Source organism: Puma concolor, chromosome A3, assembly GCF_028749965.1.
Source record: "Puma concolor isolate L17-30 chromosome A3, mPumCon1.1.hap2, whole genome shotgun sequence".
Classification (NCBI taxonomy): Eukaryota; Metazoa; Chordata; class Mammalia; order Carnivora; family Felidae; genus Puma; species Puma concolor.
In genome coordinates, this window is record NC_141669.1 from 140,950,483 (window position 1) to 140,970,938 (window position 20,456).

General features: G+C 54.2%; 1 protein-coding gene across 11 annotated transcripts; it reads left to right on the forward strand.

Annotated features, from left to right (window-relative positions):
• Window positions 1-1,607: 1,607 nt before the first annotated feature.
• Window positions 1,608-19,785, forward strand: TPD52L2 (TPD52 like 2). 11 transcript variants are annotated; one of them, XR_015249608.1, is made up of 10 exons: window positions 1,608-1,769; window positions 5,528-5,673; window positions 7,669-7,817; window positions 9,027-9,086; window positions 13,829-13,930; window positions 15,408-15,468; window positions 16,973-16,999; window positions 17,890-17,931; window positions 19,003-19,051; window positions 19,550-19,583. XR_015249608.1 is itself a non-coding variant. In XM_086702765.1 (9 exons), the coding sequence occupies exons 1-7, from the start codon at window positions 1,751-1,753 to the stop codon at window positions 16,997-16,999; spliced, it is 564 nt and encodes a 187-aa protein (XP_086558891.1). In that variant the 5' UTR covers window positions 1,608-1,750; the 3' UTR covers window positions 19,003-19,051; window positions 19,550-19,623. The 11 variants fall into 11 exon arrangements, 10 of the variants coding, with proteins under 10 accessions (XP_086558891.1, XP_086558892.1, XP_086558889.1 ...); XM_086702765.1 differs by lacking the exon at window positions 17,890-17,931 and having other exon boundaries at window positions 19,550-19,623; XM_086702766.1 differs by lacking the exon at window positions 19,550-19,583 and having other exon boundaries at window positions 17,887-17,931; window positions 19,003-19,023.
• Window positions 19,786-20,456: the final 671 nt, after the last annotated feature.

Genomic DNA, 20,456 nt, shown 5'->3' on the forward strand with positions numbered 1-20,456 from the left:
AGTCACCCCCAGCTGTGAGAGGACATTGGCATTGGAAGACTATAAAGCAGGTCTTAGCTGCCAGACCTCACCAGGAGTTAGTAATGTTGGGCCTCTAGGGTCCCCTCCCCACCTCCACACTCCTGGCTTCGACAGGAAAGGACAACAGACTCAGAGTAACAGGTACTCACAGTGGCATGTCCATGTGGGCTATAGACACACCTGCACTGACCATTCATTTGCTAGGCAAGGCAAATTTGAGCCAGGCCTGGGCTGGGCATCGTTCCTGGGTTCAAGGATGTAACACAGAATGAGAGACAAGCCTTCTGCTCGCCACCATCTGCAATGCAGTTGCTTCCTTACCATCTGCCATGAACTGCATGAAGGGGGCGGGGAGACTACTGGCCTTCCCCAGCACCTGGGGACTGGGGCCAGTCAGAGCGGGCAGTGCAGGAGACTCTGGAAAAACCGAAAGAAGGCAAGTGGGGCAGACCTATAATTGACAGCACCAGAGCAGGACATGGCCATGAAGCACCTAGGCCAGTGCAAGCCAGAGGTGACCTTAGGTACCAGGAAGACACCTGTGGTGAGGTGTGCTTTGAGCTGACACAGGAAGAGGAGTTAGCCAGATTGGGGAAGGGGCTTCCACAGAGGGATCCGTACATGCAGAGTGGGTTGGCTGGAAAGGGAGAATGCAGTCCGGAAGTCAGATCCTGAAGGGTTTCAATACCATTTAAGAATTCGCTTCCAGTGGCTATTTAGGTGCCAACGAAGGGAAATTTCGGGACTTGTTTTAGCGAACCCGCTAGTGGTTTCACACCTCTCCTTTGAGAAAGTCCGGCAAACTCTTGTTCCAGCATTTGCTGGAAGCTTTACAACTAGCTGAGCGATCTTGAACAAATTACTTTAACCTCAGTTTCCACACCTGTGAAGTGGGGAAGGCTCCACCTGGCTCATCAGGTTGCTGTGAAAATGAAGTGAAAGAACACCGGAGGGGAAGGGAGCACCCACCACAGAAGCGCGAAGGCTTCCCCGCAGGTCAGTTCACGCCTTTCAGCTGTGCGTGCACGGGACCCGGGGCAGGTGCGTGCGGAGCGAGATGCCTCCAGCCAAGTGAGGGCAGCGGCGCCTGCAGGGCTAGAGGACGAATCGCAGACACGCCTTTTTCTGCGTAACTCCCATACAATTAAAAAAAAAAAAAAAATCCCCATAAAGAGGAAGGACTTAAAAACTGGAGGGAGAAGCTAACTCCAAAATCAGGAAGTCAGGCCTCAAACGGTCTGTGCGGTGCGTGAGCCATAGCACTCCTGAGCAGCGGTAAACACTCTCGAGACCTCCAAAAATGCCAAACCCCACTTTTTCATAACGCCATGTTGGACGGTCCTCCCACTTCCCACCTTCCCCGAGTTCCTTCGGACCGTTCTACCTGTGTGTCTCGCTGGTGGAGCCGACGCGAGAGGCAGTCCCTAAGAACCCGCCCTCCCTTTCCGGCTTCGTCCGCAGCTTCCGCCAATCAGGTTGGAGCAGGTAATAGGGACGGGGCCGAACAAAGTCCTCATTGGACACCGTTAGTGGGGGTGGGATGAAGGCGGAGCACGCGTCAAAACGGAAGTGGGTTGTCGCGCCGCTGATTACGTAATGCCGCGGTGGCTGAGGCGGTTCCGCTGGCTGCTGGGTGCGCGGCGAGCGAGTCTTGGTGCGGCCGGCTCGGCTCCTACAGCGCCCGAGGCCCCGGTCCCGACCCCAGCCGCGGCCCGGCCGCCGCCTGAACATGGACTCCGCAGGCCAAGGTACCCGCGGGCCCGGCGCCTTCGCTCCTCGGGCCCAGCCCGCGCTCCTCCCCTCTCTGGCGGCGCTTCTCAGACTCTCAATCCCCTCCGCCTCTATCCGCCCCGTGGCTCCTTTTCAGCTCCCATGCGCCGGGCCTCGAAGCTCCCGATGGCCGGGGCGTGCGTCTGCCGCCCCCGGCTTGGACCACTCACCAACTTACCCTGCGGCCGCTCCGAGGACCGGTTCCCCGGCACCCCTCCCCTCGTCCCCAGAGTTTTGGGTTTTCTCTCTCCGGGCAGCTGTCGTCATGCCCCCTCCCGGCGCTTGCCTAGTCGACCGCCCTCCTTCCCTACGCAGGGCCCTCGAGGACACTCCATCCGGCCCTGCACCAGGGCCGACGTGTTGTGCGCTTCTCCCGGGGAGGGGAGGGGAAATGGAACCATCTTCGAGCTCAGTGCAGCGCCCCTTGGGTGGCAACGCTGCTCGGAGCCCAGGCTTCTTAGGGGTTGTCTCAAGGGGGAAGGGTGCAGTGAGTCAGGGCACACCGAGACTGGGCCAGTTTCCAGAACAGACACCCCTGACCGGTTTGAGATGGCCGCTGGGGGTGTGGAGTGGGCCCAGATTAAAATCTTGAGAAGGTGATTGGAGTCCATCTTTCATTCTGGTACAGAAGAGATGCTAACTTTCTATGTTGACATGACTACCCTGGGTGATTTAAGGATTTTTTTTTTTTTCCTGTCATTTGACCTGTATCAGCGTATTAATTAAACAGAACTCCTAGATTCTGATACACTGTGTAGATTTTCCTGTCTCTGCAGTCTACTTACGAAATAGTTGAACATCAAAAGCCGCCAGTTTTAAATTCAGGTTTTTCGCTGTTTGACGTGTATGTCTAATATAGGTAAGCATCACAAGCATTGGATTCTGACCATAGAGTGACAGAAAACACTGAGCACTTACTGTATGCCGAATACCATACCAAACCTGTTTCTCAAACGTCCTTTTTCCATTTTCAGAATAACCCCTTGAGATTATTCCTTGTATTATCACCATGCAGTTTATACAGTTCTAGAGATCTGGGACTCACCCAGGAGGGACTCTAGCCCCCTAGTTTCTCCTACAGCACCAGCCCCACACTCTGTAGGTCTTTTGGTGACACTTTCTTGCCTCGGTCTTCTCTGAACCAGAGTGTGAATGGCATCTACCTACAGAAATATGGTGAGGTTGGTATCACACAATGATTGTGCGGCTCTTTGGCATGTTTGGTGAATGCCCAGTTTCTATCTGGGAGTGATTGCAGGATCCACCTTTAGCTTTATAGGCAGAAACAGTCCCAAAGACCTACCTACCTTCCTTTATTATAAAACGTTTATTTTTGAGAGAGAGAGAGCAGGGGAGGGGCAGAGAGAGAGGGACAGAGGATTGGAACAGGCTCAGTGCTGACAGAGAGCCCGATGTGGGGCTTGAACTGACAAACTGTGAGATCATGACCTGAGCTGAAGTCAGTCGGTTGAGCGTCCCAACTCTTGTTTTCAGCTCTGGTCATGATCCCAAGGGTCGTGGGACTGAGCCCTGCACTGTGTGGAGCCTGCTCAAGATTTTCTCCCTCTCTTTCTCTCCCTCCCTCCCTCTTTCTGCTCCTCTCCCTTACTTACACTCGCCCTCTTTCTAAAATAAAAATTAAAAAAATAGAAGAGCAAGGTTGTGGAAATTTTAAGGCATTTAGCAAATTTGAGTAGGTTCAACACAGCACATGAAGTAAAGTTATGTGGGTTGATTTCAGTTAAAAATCAGAATTAGTTGATGGGGCACCTGGGTGACTCGGTTAAGCCTCCGGCTCTTGATTTCCGCTCAGGTCATGATCCAAGGGTTGTGGAATCGAGCCCTGGGTCGGGCTCTATGCAGATATCTCAGAGCCTGCTTGGGATTCTCTCTCCCTCTCTGTGCCTCCCGCCCCGATCACAATTAGATAAATAAACATTTTAAAAAACCCAAATCAGTTGATAAAAACAATGGTTGTGCTTCATCTGGTAAACGTGTATCAAGTGCCAAGGAAGCGCTAACCTCCAGCTGTGTGGGACATGTGAAGGGAATGAGCTGAATAGAGCATCTTTGTAGGGGTTTTTTGTTATTTTAGAGAGAAGGGATCGAGGGGCAGAGGGAGAGAGAGAATCCTAAGTAGGCTTCACCCTTAGCACAGTGTGGAGCCCGACACGGGGCTCGATTCCACAACCCTTGGATCATGACCTGAGCGGAAATCAAGAGTAGGACACTTAACCAACTGAGCCACCCAGGTGCCCCTAGAGCATCTTTAGTTTTAAGCACAGTCTGTTTTTAGCAGATTGTAGGATTTCAACAGTAGAGAAACATATCTGTAACTACGGGCAGTTTTTTTCCCAACCTTTGTGCTTTTGTTTTTATTTATTTTTTTAATTTATTATTTTTTATTGATTTTCTAGAATGTTTTCTTTATTTTTGAGAGATCTTGAGCGGGGGAGGGGCAGAGAGAGGGACACACAGAATCTGAAGCGGGTTCCGGGCTCTGAGCTGTCAGCACAGAGCCCAATGCAGGGCTCGAACTCACAAACTGTGAGATCATGACCCTAGATGAAGTCGGATGCTTAACTGACTAAGCCACCCAGGTGCCCCTTAAACATTTTTTTTAATGTTTTTATTTATTTTTGAGAGAGAGAGAGAGAGAGAGAGAGTGTGAGCAGAGGAGGAGCAGAGAGAGAGACACACACAGAATCTGAAGCAGGCTCCAGGCTCCGAGCTGTCAGCACAGAGCCCGACACAGGGCTCGAACCCATGAACCGTGAGATCCTGACCTGGGCCAAAGTCAGACGCTTCACCAACTGAGCCACCCAGGTGCCCCTCTTTTTTTTTTTTTTTTTTTTTTTTATGTTTACTTCAGTAATCTCTACATCCAACATGGAGCTTGACCTCACGACCTGGAGCTCAAGACTCACATGCTGCTCCGGCTGAGCCAGTGAGGTGTCCCTATGCCTTTACTTCTAAAGTGCTGGACACCACACAAAGCCTGTTTTCATGGCGTGTGCGGATTGTATGCTACTGAAGGGCGGTCGTGTGTTCGGAGTTGGAAGGAACTAAAGCAGACCCATGTTTCTTTATTTGTGTGGGATCTTGCCCGCTGTTAGTGCAGGCAAGAAGATGCATTTAACTCGAAGAGGAAATAGTGCCTGCAGGAATTGGAACCTGATCTGGGTATAGCGGAGGTGTGGAAGCAGTGTCTCTGCGCCTCCCTGCATGTTGTTGTGGGACGAGGGTCGAGAACAGACTCCAGGGGAATTGTGTTTTGCCGACTCCCTGCTGGGGCTGTGTGACCAGCCCGTGCATCTTGTGTGTGTGATGGGAGCACGTGCTCTGCAGATCGGTTGATTGAAAGTGGTGCTTGTGCTTAGAGCCGTATCGTTTCTTTGCCTTACAAATTAGAAGATCTATTAGGTTCAGCTGCTTTGTTTGTAGCAAAGGTTTCCTGTCTCCGCAGAGTGTATTATCCTGAGGGAAGCAGAGTTCAGGTCTGGCTGCCTTGTGCCAGCCTTTCCAGTGCCCTGAAGCAGCACCTTGGGTGGCTTGAGATGTCCTTGGCCTAATGGCCCAAACCATCCCGACAACCTGTCAGAGTACTCTCCACAGCCCCCTCGACTCCCCTGTAACCTGGCCTCACCCTTAGTTTCTCCCTTGGTGGAGACCTCTACCCTATTTACGTCCCTGTAACTTCTTATTGACAATTTCTGACTTTGTTTGTCTCTGGCAGATATCAACCTGAATTCTCCTAACAAAGGTCTGCTGTCCGACTCCATGACAGATGTCCCTGTCGACACCACGGTGGCCGCCCAGACTCCTGCTGTTGAGGGTCTGACGGAGGCTGAGGAGGAGGAGCTTAGGGCTGAGCTCGCAAAGGTGCTAAGTCTCCGCCATCTGTCCGGGGGTGACTGTGAGTTCAGGCTGATGAGGGGCCATAACGCTGTCTGTGCTCTGCAGAAATTGCCCTGGGAGGTCATTCCCAGAGTCCCACAGAAATTGCTCTTTGCGGCCACTTTTTGTGTGCCTGGTGCTTTGTGTACCGTGAGGAGGGTGTCCACACGGGAACAGCTGCTCTGAGCACACCATCTACTGGGGATTCTTTGTTGGGATTAACATTTGACAATTTCCAGACCCCACAAACTATCTGCCCCTGGATCTTCGTTTTTCCTTTAAAGATTCTTCTTTTTGTATAAAAGCGCTTCATGTAATCTTTAAAGTGAGAGTCCTTTAAGAGGAAATGGTAATTAACCCAAACCTGCAGGTATAATTTTTATTCAGACTGACTGCTGGGAGTGTTTCTTTTTTCTGTGTGATACAGAGTCTAACAGCAACTCACTTAGATTCAAAATCTGGGGAATGAGCTTGCTGATATCTGAGCATAGCATCCGATCAGGCAGAGGCTGGCATCCTGTGTTGATGCATCCTGAGTCTAAAAAGAGCTAGTTGTATAGATGATCCTCAGCCCCACAGCCAGGCCTCAGACCCTGAGGGAAAGCATGTAGCAGTGTCTGAGTTGAGTGAAGGTTACAGCAGCAGCGGGCAGTGCGGTGAAGCTTCTGGGCTACACTCAGTCATTTCAGAGTTGAGCGGCAGAAGCTCATGTCACTTAAAGTTTTCAACGTGCGTATCCCCAAGACAGCTGGACTGCACAGCCTCAAGCCATGTTGATTATCACACCATGGGTGGAATGTTCTAGTCATTGGTCCTTATTGCTGGAGTAACTAGTAACAATTTGATTGGGTGATCCTATGTTTCTAAGTTATTTCTTTTTCAACTATTTTGTGCTGGAAAAACTAGTGATGTAAGGGCTGAGCTACTTTTTATTGCCTTCAAATAATCACTTTTTTAAAAGAAAGACTTTAAAATTTTTTTCATTTGTTTTTTTGTTTAAAGTTTATTTTGAGAGAGAGAGACAGCATGAGTGGAGGAGGGGCAGAGAGAGAGGGAGAGAGAATCTCAAGCAGGCTCCACGCTCAGTGCAGAGCCCCACATGGGGCTCAAACTCCCAAAACTGGGAGATCATGACCTGAGTCGAAACCAAGAGTCAGACGCTTAACCGACTAAGCCACCAGGCGCCCCAAGGGAAAGGCTTTTTTTTTAGAGTAGCTATTGATGCAGGAGCTAAAAACCAAAACCTTTAGGGTAGTCAGGCTCCAGAGGATGCTTCCTTCTCAAGTTGCATCTTTTTTTTTTTTTTTTTTTTTAATTTTAGGGCTTGAGCAGTTTCAGGTGTTTATTTTCAGGATTCTTTCTAACTTAAATTGAATTCAAACTTAAGTTGAATTCAAACTTAATTCAAACTTAAATTCAACTTAAATTCAAACTTAAATTGAATTCAAATTCAGATTTACTTTTGGCTTGAGTAACTGCCTTTGCCGAGGCCTAGAGCTAACCTTGGAAATGTACTTGTTGTCATAAAGGCTGTTGCTCTGTCACTTGAGTCTTGGCCATCCATCTGTCTGTCAGCTCTGCTTCCTTCCCAGTGCATGTGGAATTGCTCCGTGCAGAGAGGGCCTAGCTGCCAGCAATTCCAGCTTCTGAGCCCAGACTCAGAGCCTGGAGGGAGAGGGGATCATCTCTTCTGACACCTGTGCCCCGTCCCAGAGCAGAGCTCTGACAGGCCTTGCTTGGTCATCCATGGGGGGGCACAGTGATTGGTAGCCCCGCCAGAACCACTTGGCTTGAGGGAAAGAGACAGTTCTCAAGAAGCCGGGTGCTGGTTCCAGATAAAAAGAGATATTTGTTGTTGACTCTGTTCCTAAGACAAGTTATGTGCTGTAAGCGGAAAGTCCTTACGTAATTCCGAGAAACCTCTTGTGTGTGTAAGGATGTTAGTCACTTCCTGCAATCAAGTCAACTGTGCTTTTGCAGGTGGAAGAGGAAATTGTCACTCTGCGCCAGGTCCTGGCAGCCAAGGAGAGGCACTGTGGAGAGCTGAAAAGGAAGCTGGGCCTCTCCGCCTTGGAGGGCCTGAAACAGAACCTGTCCAGGAGCTGGCGTGATGTGCAGGTCTCTACCGCGTAGGTACCTGCCCGCGGCAGAGGTGCCCTGGAGGCTGGAGGGCGTTCGCCAGGCTGGTGCCCCCAGCTCGCCAGTAGGATGTTATGTGCTTGGGGACAAGGTGCCTCACAGAACGGGGGGATCAAGGATCCCTGTCTGCAGGCAGCCAGCCAGAGGCCCTGAGTCCTTGGCCTAGCCCCTGGCATGTCTTCCGAGAGCTTAGAGTCTACACATACTTTTAAAAGGTGGATGGATGCACTAGCTAGTTGTCCGAGCAGAAATTGATGAGAGTGTATCTCCGGGTACAAATCTGAGAGAGCACTGATTAGGTCCTTAATGAGACTGATTTTCCTGCGGTCCTCCGAGCTCAGTGTCTGCTGAGGTGGATGTGAGTCCTTCTCATGAGCGTGATGTGGTCACAGCCCTAGGACTTCTGACTCACGTGTGACTTTGCCCTCTGAATTTGGGGAGTACAGCTACATGGCTCCTCTGAAATGTATCCTCCAGGGCTGGTGGGGGGGGGGGGAGGGGGTAAATGTCTCCCACTGAGAAGCCACATCCCTGCAGACAGATCGATCGCATTTTATTCAATTTTTTTTTTTCAACGTTTTTATTTATTTTTGGGATAGAGAGAGACAGAGCATGAACGGGGGAGGGGCAGAGAGAGAGGGAGACACAGAATCGGAAACAGGCTCCAGGCTCCGAGCCATCAGCCCAGAGCCTGACGCGGGGCTCGAACTCACGGACCGCGAGATCGTGACCTGGCTGAAGTCGGATGCTTAACCGACTGCGCCACCCAGGCGCCCCAGATCGATCGCATTTTATAAAAAAAAAAAAATCACCTACGAAAGCCCATTTCTCTGTCCTAGGGAATCGCGGGGTTTGGATCCCAAAGGGTGACCGCCAGAGAAGTATCCTGGGGATGCGGCTGTGCCTTCCTCATTCCTCACAGCAGCACTGTTCCTGGAGGGCTGTCTCACGTGGGATGACCAGGCGCTCCCTGGGCGTGACAGGGGAAGGACTGGTTGGTTCTGTCAGCCCCCGGGCCCCCCCGGGCCCCCCTGGGCCTGCACAGCAGGTGCTGAGCACCAGTAGACCTGGTGTCAGGCAGGCTGGACAGTCATATTCCCGCTCTCCAGTCCTTGTCTCCCCTGGAATTTCAGCCGTGCTTTGAAACCCGAGCTGAAATAATTGTTCTAAATAATTCACCACAGACTTTCTGTTTTTAGCTATATGAAAACCTCTGAGAAACTTGGCGAGTGGAATGAGAAAGTGACCCAGTCAGACCTGTGAGTGCCTTTGCCATCAGCACCTCCCTCCTCCTCCTCCTCCTCCTCCTCCTCCTCCTCCTCCTGCTCTTGACACTCTCTCAGGGACCGGGAGGCTGCGTGCACCTGGCACAAACCTGGTTTGGGTGTGTTTTGCTTATTTTGCCGTTACGTGATTTTTCTTAAACGCAAATGACACTCTGCTTTCCGTGAAACGGGTAGTCACTGAAGGAGGTTCACTTGGCCACCAGGCCACGCCGAAACCCTCCCTCTGGCTGACGCGAATGCGTCCCTTAGGTGAGAGGCCTGGCTGGCCTTGGGCAGCACGTCTGTCTGGTAGGCGCCCCTCAGCCTTCTGAGCGGGCAAAGTGGCCAAGCACCGACCGCTGCGGACGGTGATTCGGGGCCTTTGTTTCGGTCTTCCTTCCCTGCAGACGTGGCTGCAGCCGAGGGGCTCACAGAGCTTCCCTCGTCCTTGGGGTGGTTCTTAGGCTGTGGGGGCCGCCTGGACCCTGCTGGTGGGGTCTCGACGGAGTCTCTTTGGTCTGAGGGGCATCGAGCTGTCAGCCATGTGGAACATGAGCACAGTAGGAAACACGCATGGATAGTTTTCTGTGTCTGTCAAAGCCACGGTTCAGAACGACTCTTGACGTTTTATCTGAGGTCATAGCACTTCTTTTATCTGCACTCTAATCCAATTAGAATTCCTTTGAACAGGGTGGGGTAATATTTTAAAATAGTCACTTTCTGGGATTTTTTCCATTTTTTACTTAGGAGGAAGTGCTGTCATGGATACCAGAGAACTTGGGTAGTCCTTCTGTGTCTGCCTGAAAGGAACTGGTTGTTACTGAGCTTGTCTTCAAGGTCCCCGGGACCCCAGGTCTGCTGGCTCCACGTGTGGTCTCTGCAGCCTGACATCACAAGGGGCGGCGGGCACTGGCGGGCCGTGGCGGTTCACGCTGTCTGTGTCGTTGCTGCACGTGCTCTGGGAGTCCCGGTGTGTTGTGTCCCCGGGGCCGCATCGGACGGTCCGTCACCAGGTTGCAGATGTTGTGTGGTTTGGGACACCTGGCAGGCTCACAGTGTGGACTTACCTGAAAAGAGCTTTAGGAGACCTGAGTGCCATCTCAAATAATTGCAATTCTGATCCCTCTGGAAGAGACGTGTGGCTCTGGGCGTGGAAGTGGCCGGGGGGGATGCCCTTTCAAGCGCTTTGCCAGGCGGTGGCCACTCCCGGGCATCACTTGCAGCCAGCAGCGCGCCGGAGGATGACAGAGACCTCGGGACGGCTGGGAAGCGCCCGCGTCTGTGCCCGTCGTGCTGCTGCTCGTGGGCTGTGCTGGGCTCGTGCAGCTTTGACGCCACTCATCCTTTCTTGTCTCAGCCGCTGCTTCTGATTCAGACGGCTGGCCGTGGCGGCAGCTGTGTTCTGTGTCGCGGAACGACCGCCTGGTTGGGCTCTTCCCCTTGGTAGAGCGTAGCTGCAGGCGTGCCGAGGTGGCACCGGGCATAGTTGCCAGTTGGTATATGGAGTCCTTTCCTTGTACGGGACAGAAAGCACGGCAGAGTGGGTGTGAGCCTGAAAGGAGGGGAGGCCTGCTCCGGGCTCACCTGACCAGGGCTCTCCTTACACTGGCTGTGTCGCCAGGCTGGCTTCTCCTGGACGGTGCAGAGGGTGCCCAGTGGGGCAGGTTTGAATCTTTGTGGCATTGCAGCCCAACGGCAGGACGGCCCGCCGCGGGTCTCCCCGGGCTCCCCCCGTGGTCAGGGAGCTGTAAACGCACCTGGCTGGCCGGACTGGGATCACGTGCCCACCCAGGGTTGGGGTGGGAGCAGCCACCAAGGGAGGGTGCGGGAGAATGCCCCACGCTGACTGCAGAGTTTGCTGATGGCGGGGGAGGCTGGCATTGGCGGCTGGCGTTGGCGACGTTCCTACACCTTTGTCTTCCCAAGAGCTGGGGGTGATTCCCGAAGGGGTGCTAGGCAGGGTGGCACAGCCTAGCACCCTTCCTCACGTCTGGGCCTGAGGTTGCCTGCGTGCAGACTCTGGCTCGGCCCCCAGTCCCCTCACGGCCTGAGCGTGGCCTCTCCACCGGGGCTGATGACAGCCCCTCGGCCCCTGCACTGCATGTGCCCTGGTTTGGAGGCTCCCGTTTCAGAAGGGGTCCCGGTGGCACCTCATTTCCACACACTTGAAGTGCTGAGGGTGGTGGAGCGGGGGAGATTGCCTCCGGTCCGTCTCCCGTGGGGGTGCTCCCCTTCGGAATGACCCACGAGCCAGTGTCTCTCCTGCCAGTCATTCAGCGGCCAGCTCCGTACTAAGTGACCCCAAGGGCACTCCTCCTCATCACCAAGGATCCCCGGCACAGGCTTGTGGTCTCTCCAAGTGCAGTTCCCCACACCTGGCCCTGTGGGTGCAGGCAGAAATTCTGTAAGGACTTTGCCTTAAATCCTCTGCTTCAGACCGTTTCACTTCAGCAAACAGAACATTAACGTGACCTTAAACGTTTGCTATTTCGTGAGAAGCAGCTTGAAGACATTTTCTGACCCTGTGTCTGAAACCAAATATCCTGCATGTTCCCAGTTAACCTTGTAGTCAGTGTTTTATAAATAACGAGCACGCTCCAAGTCTGTTGCTCGCAGGTAATCTGTTTTAACTCCCTTTGAAATGAAAGCAGTTCACCAGGTGGGGGTGAGGGTGGGGTCCCTAACAGATACTGCAAGTTAGGGGCCCCAGAGAAGGTCCCAGAGCCTTTCCTTCAGCAGGCCGTGCAGTGGGGGACACGCAGCAGGTTTCTCTGTCCCTTTCCTGCCGGCTTTGCCGACCCCGAGGCGACTGTGTGTATGTGCCAGGTCCTGGCAAAAGCTCTGTCGGGATGGAAGGTCCCTCAGAGGATGACAGCTGAGTCTGTGGAAACCCTCCCAAAAGGAGCATGTGGACTTTGGTTTTTAGTGAGACCCAGCTGTGGTCTGCCCCTCTAGAGCCGGCCTTGCCCCTGTGCCAGGGGGTCCCGTCTAGATCCCAGACATGCAGCTCTCTGGGCTGCAGCTGCACAGGCGGTTGGGTTTCATTTCCATTCCTGTTCCATTCTGTGACAGTTTCTGGCTATCACAGGGGAAGGGGTTTCTGGTGGTTGGGTTTGTCTAAAGGTTGGATTTAGAATTAGAGTTTTTTCGTTATGGACCTGAGGAAATCCCGAGGCAAGTCTTACAGTAAAGATTTTAGATTATTTTCTCTCTGTTAACGTGTTCCAGGATTTACTGACCTTCCCAGCAGCTGAGATAAACTCACTGTCCTAGTGACTACGATGTGTTTTGTTTTTTTTGTTTTTTTTTCCAACGTTCATTTATTTTTGGGACAGAGAGAGACAGAGCATGAACGGGGGAGGGGCAGAGAGAGAGAGGGAGACCCAGAATCGGAAACAGGCTCCAGGCTCTGAGCCATCAGCCCAGAGCCCGACGTGGGGCTCGAACCCACGGACCGCGAGATCGTGACCTGGCTGAAGTCGGACGCTTAACCGACTGCGCCACCCAGGCGCCCCTACGATGTGTTTTTAAACTCACTTTCTGGAAAGCACGTATTTTAAGTTCTGGACCCTGCCGGGCACCAAAGAAGCCTGAGGCCCCGCGGCGCTATGGGAACGGCTGGGCCTCCCTGCTGATGGGGTGGCACAGGGACTCACGGGCAGCCTGGAGTGCTCAGGAGGGAAGGTGAGGGAGGAGGGCAGCACGTGATCACAGTGGAGCCTCCGGATGGCACTGGGGGAGTGGACAGGAGGGAAGGACTCCGAAGACCCAATGCTGGTGCTGTCTGTGACCTGGTGACACGAACAAGGCGTCAGAAAGTAATTTCAGAGAGAAGGCTGGCATCTCGAGAGCCTTGCCGTCTCAAGCTGTTTCCTTAGGGCAACATGTCAGCTTGGCCAGAAATGAGCCCTTGGGTTCAGGCTGCGGTATCTTTTGTTTATGGTGGCATCTGGACAAGGTCTGGCAGCTCCAAGTATTAACTCTCAAGGCGAGCCCAAGGATGTCCTCGCTGCCCCTGTAGCCCAGGCATCCTGCCTGTGCCCATCTCACAGATGTTGAGGTCATGGACCCATGTCTTGTGTGATGCACCCCCCTTTGTGGATGGTTGGGGCAGGAAGGCCTAGAAAGGGTGGTCTTTGCTGTGATCCAGGGCCACCCCTTGCACTAGGGACGATGGCATTGATGGCATGAGATGAAGGTTCCTCAGTTCTGAAAGGATTGGTGAGACCGCACAGGGGGGTTGAGGGCCCGAGGGCTCCCGAGAGTCTGAGTGGCCAGCCCGCCACAGGCCACACATCCACACTGTCCAGGGCACCCCCGCCCCCAATGGGCGTGGTGGAGCTCTCACATGAGAAGCTCCCTGAATACAGTAACAGAACAAGGGAACCTTTCTGGCTTCTGTCTCAGACCCAGGGCCTCTGTGGGTCTGTCTGCTTTGCAGCAGGCGGACGCCCCACTTGCCGGGCAGTTAGCGCTGTGGCAAGAAGTCAGGGGAGGTGGGTTATCTGAGCGTTAGACGAGATGGAATAAGGTCAGAAAACAGTTACTGCAGAGCTCAGAGGTTGCGATCTGGCCGTGCTGCTTTTGTCCCTGCTGTCAGTCCCCTTCCTGGCGGCCAGACATGTGCTCACTAACCCTCTGTCCCCTGGGGTTCTCTCTGGGCACGTGGTGTCCTTGACTCATGGGTGGTGGCTGCTTCTCCTATTGCGCTGGTTCAGCTGGTGTTTTCTTTACAGCTACAAGAAGACTCAGGAAACTTTCTCTCAGGCGGGACAGAAGACGTCCGCTGCCCTGTCCACTGTGGGCTCTGCCATCAGCAGAAAGCTCGGAGATATGAGGTGAGACACCCTAGTTGGGTAGGCCAGTCGGGTGAGGGTTTGGGGATTTTAGATCCACTAGAGGCTCTGAGGGGGCCTGGGGCTCAGGTACATGGCCCTCCGGGGCCCTTTGGCAGCTGTAGGTGTGGGCACACCAGCCCTGGGGCAGTCGATTCACGGTCCCTTGTTTGTGGACTGCCTCTTCGCCACTGCTGTGCTTCTTCGGCAGGGATTGTTGTTTCCTTTGGGTAACTTAGCGCTTGGGATCTGTAAAGGTGGGTGCTTGCCATTTAAGTTCCACGGATGAAAGATGACTCTGCCTGCAGGTCGGTGTCAGGGTGGGGTGTCACTCTGGGCAAGCCAGCCGGGACAAGGGTGTTGTTTCCTTGCAGTGTTTGCCCAGCCCAGATCTCAGAGTGTGTGTGGCTGTACGCCAGGGGCCCCAACTGAATGTTCTCCCAGAGTTGATGAGACCTTCATGGCCATCAGAAGTGCTTCAAGCAGGGCCTTGGGCCAGGGAGTGTGGGGGCAGCTTGGACATCTGGTGGAGCACACGTGGCTGCATCCGCCGGGCCCCCTCTGCTACACGGCACTGAGCCAAGGAGACTGGTCCTTGGAGCCAGAGGCTGTGGTGTGAATCCTGGCTTGGCTACCTCCTAGCCCTGCCCTTGGCGAGGCGTCCCTCTCGGGGCTGCTAAGATCAAGCGTGCGCTTTTGAGCGGCAGTGTGGTGTCCTTCCTGGACGCCCCTCCTCCCCAGGTGTTACTGCCCAGCCCAGCCCTGCCCTGGCCCCTGACCTATGCTCAGGACCGGTCCCTTCACTTGGCGATTTCAGGGAATGCCTCCCTGTAGCCCCCACCCCATGCTGAGGCTCCTCTCTTCTCAGACTTGAGAATCACGCGGTGGTAGTGCCCGTGGGCTTAGCGTTTGGAGTACAGCATTGGGAGCCCATCCCGCCCTGGCCCCTTTCCTCTTATCCTCAGGTGGCCTCCCTCCCTGCCTGCGTAGGTGAGGCATTTCCTTGCCTCACAGACCTGCCTGGCAGTTGCCTTGTGAGGCCTCAAGGTGGGGGCTCTGGCCTGACCATGTAGCCAGAGGCGAAAACACAGACACTCATACCGCGTGGCTCGTGCCCAGGGCCGTGCTCACCTTTTGTTTGCTGGATGTAGTTAGTCCCCTCCGCTTTTTATTTAGAAAAATTGCAAATTTTCAGAGAGGCTGAACAATCAGTACACAGTCTGTGTATTTCCTCTGTCCTAAGGAGTGCACGGCCTCACAACTGGAGATCTGGTCATGCTCCTGAGCAGCTATGGCTGGGGGTTCCTTTTGGGTCACCCTGTAAACGTAGGCCTTGTCCACAGTGGCTGTGATTGGAGCCTGCAGACGTGGCTCTGAGTGACAAAAGGGGGGTCTGCAGCAGTCCCTCCCGGCCACACAGTCATCTGCTAATGCTTGACTTTGTGGGTGTGTTCCTGTAACGAATCTCATTTGAAATTAGATGGGACGCCATCGCCGCTGCACTGTGGGACACCTGCTTTGGCCACCTGAGCCGTGCTGTGGTAAGCCTGGTGACAGACTGATCACACGCCACTGGTGGCCTGGCCTTGCTCCCAGGGGTTGCCATGGAGGGCGTGGGGGGGGCCATCCCAGCGCTGCTGGGGTGAGCTGTGTGTGGGGTTGTGGTCCTTTCCTCGAAATGCTGGTCTGATAACAGAGCATTTGAAGGAAGCAATAAATGTGTGCTGTGCCTAAATGACATTCTCACGAGGAACGTCCCTGTCACTTCTGGCATGATTCACTCACATCAAGCCTTCTCCCTCCTTCTTGGGCGTGTGCAGGGCGTTGGCACTGTCCGGAGCTCCTGCGGGCCCTTTGGACAGTGCACCTCACTTCTCCGTCTCTGCTTCACTCCCGCTCTCTGCTCCGGGAACTGGGGTGTGCTGCTGACCATGGCGAGGAGCCTCAGGTCACGTGCCCGGCCTCACTGCCGTGTGTCACGTTTGCACCCATGCTTCCAGGGACAAGAACCAGGTCCCACATAGTCAAGGTGCTCAGACGGACTGGCCTATTTGCTGGTGCGCCTCACCATGGGGCTCTTCAGTTTTGCTCTGCTGTGTTTCCAGGGGTGTGGGGAACTCTGACGTCTTGGGGTCAGTGATGTGTCCACCGTTGCCTCACCCCGTAGTCTCAGGTTGAGCTGAAGTTGAGAATTCACCACTTATTGAGAATGCAGATGAGGTCCAGGGAGGTTTCTGTGTGCTGAGATGTTTGCCCTACATCACGGTGCTGCAGAGGCCTATCCGAGAGCAGCCCGGCCTGGGAGGCTGTTTGCATGCCCTGGGGTAGGAGGTGGCAGACTGGGAGAGGAAATCGGATTTGGGTCAAAGGCTGGGTTAAAGCAGGGGTCTCTGTCTAGCTTGGTGAGCCTTGACGAGGCACCTGCCTTCTCCCACCAAGGGATGGCAGGGCCTGCTGCCCACCCAAGAGACCACATAATCGAGCCTCATATGATCTTCTGAATGCTTCTAAAATGACTTACTTTCATGTTGGGGGTAGCCTCCAGAGCGTGAGCAGGCCTGGCTGGGTAGTGGAGGACATGGCCGTATTGCCCCCAGACACACGTGTTTCTAGGTTGGAATCTGCCAGCTGGAGTGTGGAGCTGGAGTGCAGGGCGCTCAGCCCCATGGGTGTCCCGGCCAGTCCTGTCGTCGCATGCGTGTGCGCACCCTCATTCAGCTGAAGCCCTGAAGGTCGTACAGCCCGCCTCCGCACACCCCACCCCTTTGCGCTGCTCCTGTCCTTGGGGCTTCATCCCTCTAATTCCAGACAGGGTCGTGGACACGCAGGTGCCTCGTATGTGACCCAGGTGGGATCGCAGAGGGGCCAGTCACATGCGTGAGGGAGCGGCAGCCTCTCACAGAATTGGGGCTTGAGGAGAACAGGGACCGGGGTGGCCACGGGGGTCCCTGCGTGGCCTTCTGGAGCTTGAGTGAGGGGCTGGGGTGGGCACTAGCCTCCCTTTCCTAACACTGCGTTTCTTCTCCTGCTGCTGCTGCCTTTCAGGGCCCGTCCGTTCTCCCACTCGTTTAGGTAAGGCTGATGCGGGGCGTGCCTGTGGAAGGCTCTTCCCTTGATTCCGGGCAGGGTGGTCTCTGGCTGGCCCGTGGGAGGCTGTGCACCTCGGCCCCAGCTGGCAACAGCCAGGCCTGCCAGGCATTGCAGCCTGCTGGGGAGCTCACGGCTCCTGGGGCTGTGACCGCATGGCTTATCGCCAGCCCCCAGCCCAGCCTGACAGCGTCCTTCCTGAGAAGAGACGTGTTCACGTTGGGGGGGGGGGGGGCGGGGAGGGGGGCGTGCTGACTCTCCATTCTCGGGTTCTGTGCCTCTTCATCCTCGACACCGGCTCCTGTTCTCTCCTGCCCTGCAAGTGGATTCGTTTACCACTCGAGGGCCAGGAACGGCAGGGCACCTGTGGGGCATCCTCCTGGGTGGTCCTCACCCCACGCTGACCCAGGCACATATGTCCGGCCCGATACTAGTGCTGCCCCGTCACACACGCTTCCAGCTCGGAGGCCTGGAACCAAATCTAGAACAACGTGTGACTTTAAATATTTCTACTTACTTGACCTGGTTGTTTCTCTTTTGCCGAAAAGTCATTTGCTGTGAAGTCGAGTAAGGACATCTGACAGCTATTTGTACCAAAGGTATTTTAAAGCCCCAGGCCGAGGTCTTCTTAGTTTCCTATTTTAAAGCTCTCTCTCAGCACTGTCCCATTTCTGGGGCAACTTTGGAGGCCAGCGAGAGGAGCCCGGGGTCCTTTCCTCCCGGGGCCAGGGGCCCTTCTGTGTGTGGTGACCAGAGCTCACGCACCCTGCCAAGCCGGGTCTCTGTGCGGGTGAGCTGATGGGTGTGCTGAATGCCAGGCTCATCCCCTCGGTAACTCCTGCTTCCTTCTCTGCTTCTAACACGCTCCCAAGCAGCAACTCTTCAATCCGCCACTCGATAAGTATGCCAGCCATGAGGTAATGTGCACTCGTGCTCCCAAGCTCCCGGGGGGGGGGGGGTGGAGAATGGGGGAGCCGGGGGGAGGGGGTGGCTCCAGCCAGTCGGCTTCACATTCCCCATATCCCTGAGCCAAGGGCCATCTTCTCCCTGGCAGGCTCCTGTTGGCCAGGGGTTGGAAAGATCCCTTCTAGGCTGAAGAGCTAGTGGGGGGGAGGCTAAGAGGAGACCAGTGTATCAAATAGGGCTCCATCTGGAACCTTCCAGGGCTGCCCAGGGTATTGGGCCAGGGAGGGGCGGAGAGGTTCATACACATACCTGGCACCCACAAGACTTCAGGCGCCTCCAAGCCTGTTATGGGAAACTTTTATCTGCACCTGGAGGGGAGTCCTGGTCTCCTTAGAACACCCAGAGCTGTGGCCTGTTCCTGGAAGCCTCCCACTCATGTTTCCTGCCCTGTGGTGCCGCAGCAGAGGCCCTGTCCCTGTTCTGTGGCTGCCACACCCCATCGCACGTCTGGGGGTCCTTGATGGGCTGCTTCTAGAAGCCTGAGGGTAGGGAGGGAACTGGTTGTATAAGAGGGTGCTGGGTGGGGCTGGGGGCTGGCCTGCTCTCTCCTCCTCTGCCTCCTCCTCACTCACTTGTTCCGAATTGTCCTTCGTTTCCCTTTACTTCCGTGAGAGATTGGTGTCAGGAGTACCTGGGACCTTCCATAACTTCAGCATGTGTGGATGTAGGGTGCAGCAGAAATGTGCTCCACATCTCGTCCACTGCTCAGTCGAGAGGTCTGCACTTCACCCGGGGTTGCACCTGCTGGCGGCATGCAGGTCTAATGTTCTTGGAGTTGGCAGGTGTGGCTGACCTGTTCTGACCTGGAAGCCTCCAGAATGACCTTGCCTGGACTGTCTTCTGGGCACGCCCCCTCTCCTTTTCAGCTTGTCACATGTTTACAGTGAGGTCTCAGGGTGCCGGCAGGGATCTTTTCTGCAGGTTGATCCTAACCCTGAGGCCCTTCAGATTTAGGAAGGCAGCACAATTGTTTGCTCCCTCCACCGACATCTCTCTCTCTCTCTCTCTCTCTTTCTTTAAAGGAATTCTGCGACCTTTAAGTCCTTTGAAGACCGAGTTGGGACCATAAAGGTAACTGTATTCAGACTGTTCGTTTGATTCTCTTGCTGGGGTGGTGGATTCACGTGCAGTTACGAGAGCTAATGCAGAGGGCCATTGTACCTTTTACACGGTTTCCCCCAGTGATCACATCTTGAAGTGACATAACCAGGATATGACACTGATAACAGCTAAGGCGGAGAACAGTTTGATCCCCACGGTAATCCTTCCCCGTGTTCTCCTTCCTCCTGCCCTACCCCCAGAACTAGTGATCTCTCCATTTCCATGATTGGAACCATACAGCATGGAGCCTTTGAAGATTGGCTCTTTTTACGCTGCATAGATCCCTGGAGGTACCTCTGGCCTGTTGGCTTGTGTCAGCGATTTGTTCCTTTTTATTGCTAATCAGGATTCACGCTAATCAGAATTCAAGTTCTGTAGACTCCGTAGAGACCTGAGCTGGCCTGGGATCTGCCCGGCTCTGCGTGCTCGTTCTCAGGTCTCTCTCTCTTGGTCTTTTCCCACCCGTAGTCTAAGGTTGTAGGTGGCAGAGAGAATGGCAGTGACCACCTTCCCTCCTCGACGGGGAGTGATGACAAGCCCCTGCCCGACCACACGCCCTTCTAAGCCCGTCGCAGCTTTGCCCAGCCTCGGAGCACGTGCAGGCCCACCCGTCATCACCACAACTGCACCTCTGCAGCGGGACAGCCGGCCAGGCCGTGGGCGAGCGTGCAGAGCTGGTTTTGAGGACAGTCGTGCTGTTCACACATGGACCTGGCTGCTGCGCTCGCATGAGTTAGAGAACACAGTTTTGTACGCAGATGCTTTACACTGAAGTTGGTAGACGCAGGACCACTGTGCCGTCCGTCCTGGGCTGCAGGGGTGGACAGGGCAGTGGGCCCTTTGGGAATCTGGTGGGTTCATGAGAACGTGGAAGGGATGGGAGAGTGATATGCGTAAAATAAGTGGTATTTCCTAAAACCTCTCCTTCCCTAAGTTCTAGAAGGAATGTACAGAAGGAAGATTCATCCAGAGAGTCCTACCTGATCCTCAGTTTTTATTTCAAACGCTAAACAAGAAAACTGTGCATTTTCTGAAACCCTCCAGAAAAGAAACTGGTTCTCAGCAACTGCCTAATTGTTACACTAATGATCTAGCTTTAACGAAAGCAAATTCTTTATTTTTTAAATGCAGCGAATTTTTCAAAAATTAAAGCTAAGCGAAGCTTTAGTCTCATAGTTAGGAAACATTATTTCTTTGGACTCAAGCTGAAATACAAGCCTTACATCGCCTTATGCTTTGTTTGTTTATAATGTTTTTATATATAAAAATAAGGGTTCTTTAGTGGGTTTTGACACTGTGTAGACTTTGGCATCTAGCTTGAGGGTGGCCTGGACCATTGGTGTGTTTTATTTCACTGATGGGCTTCATCCAGCGT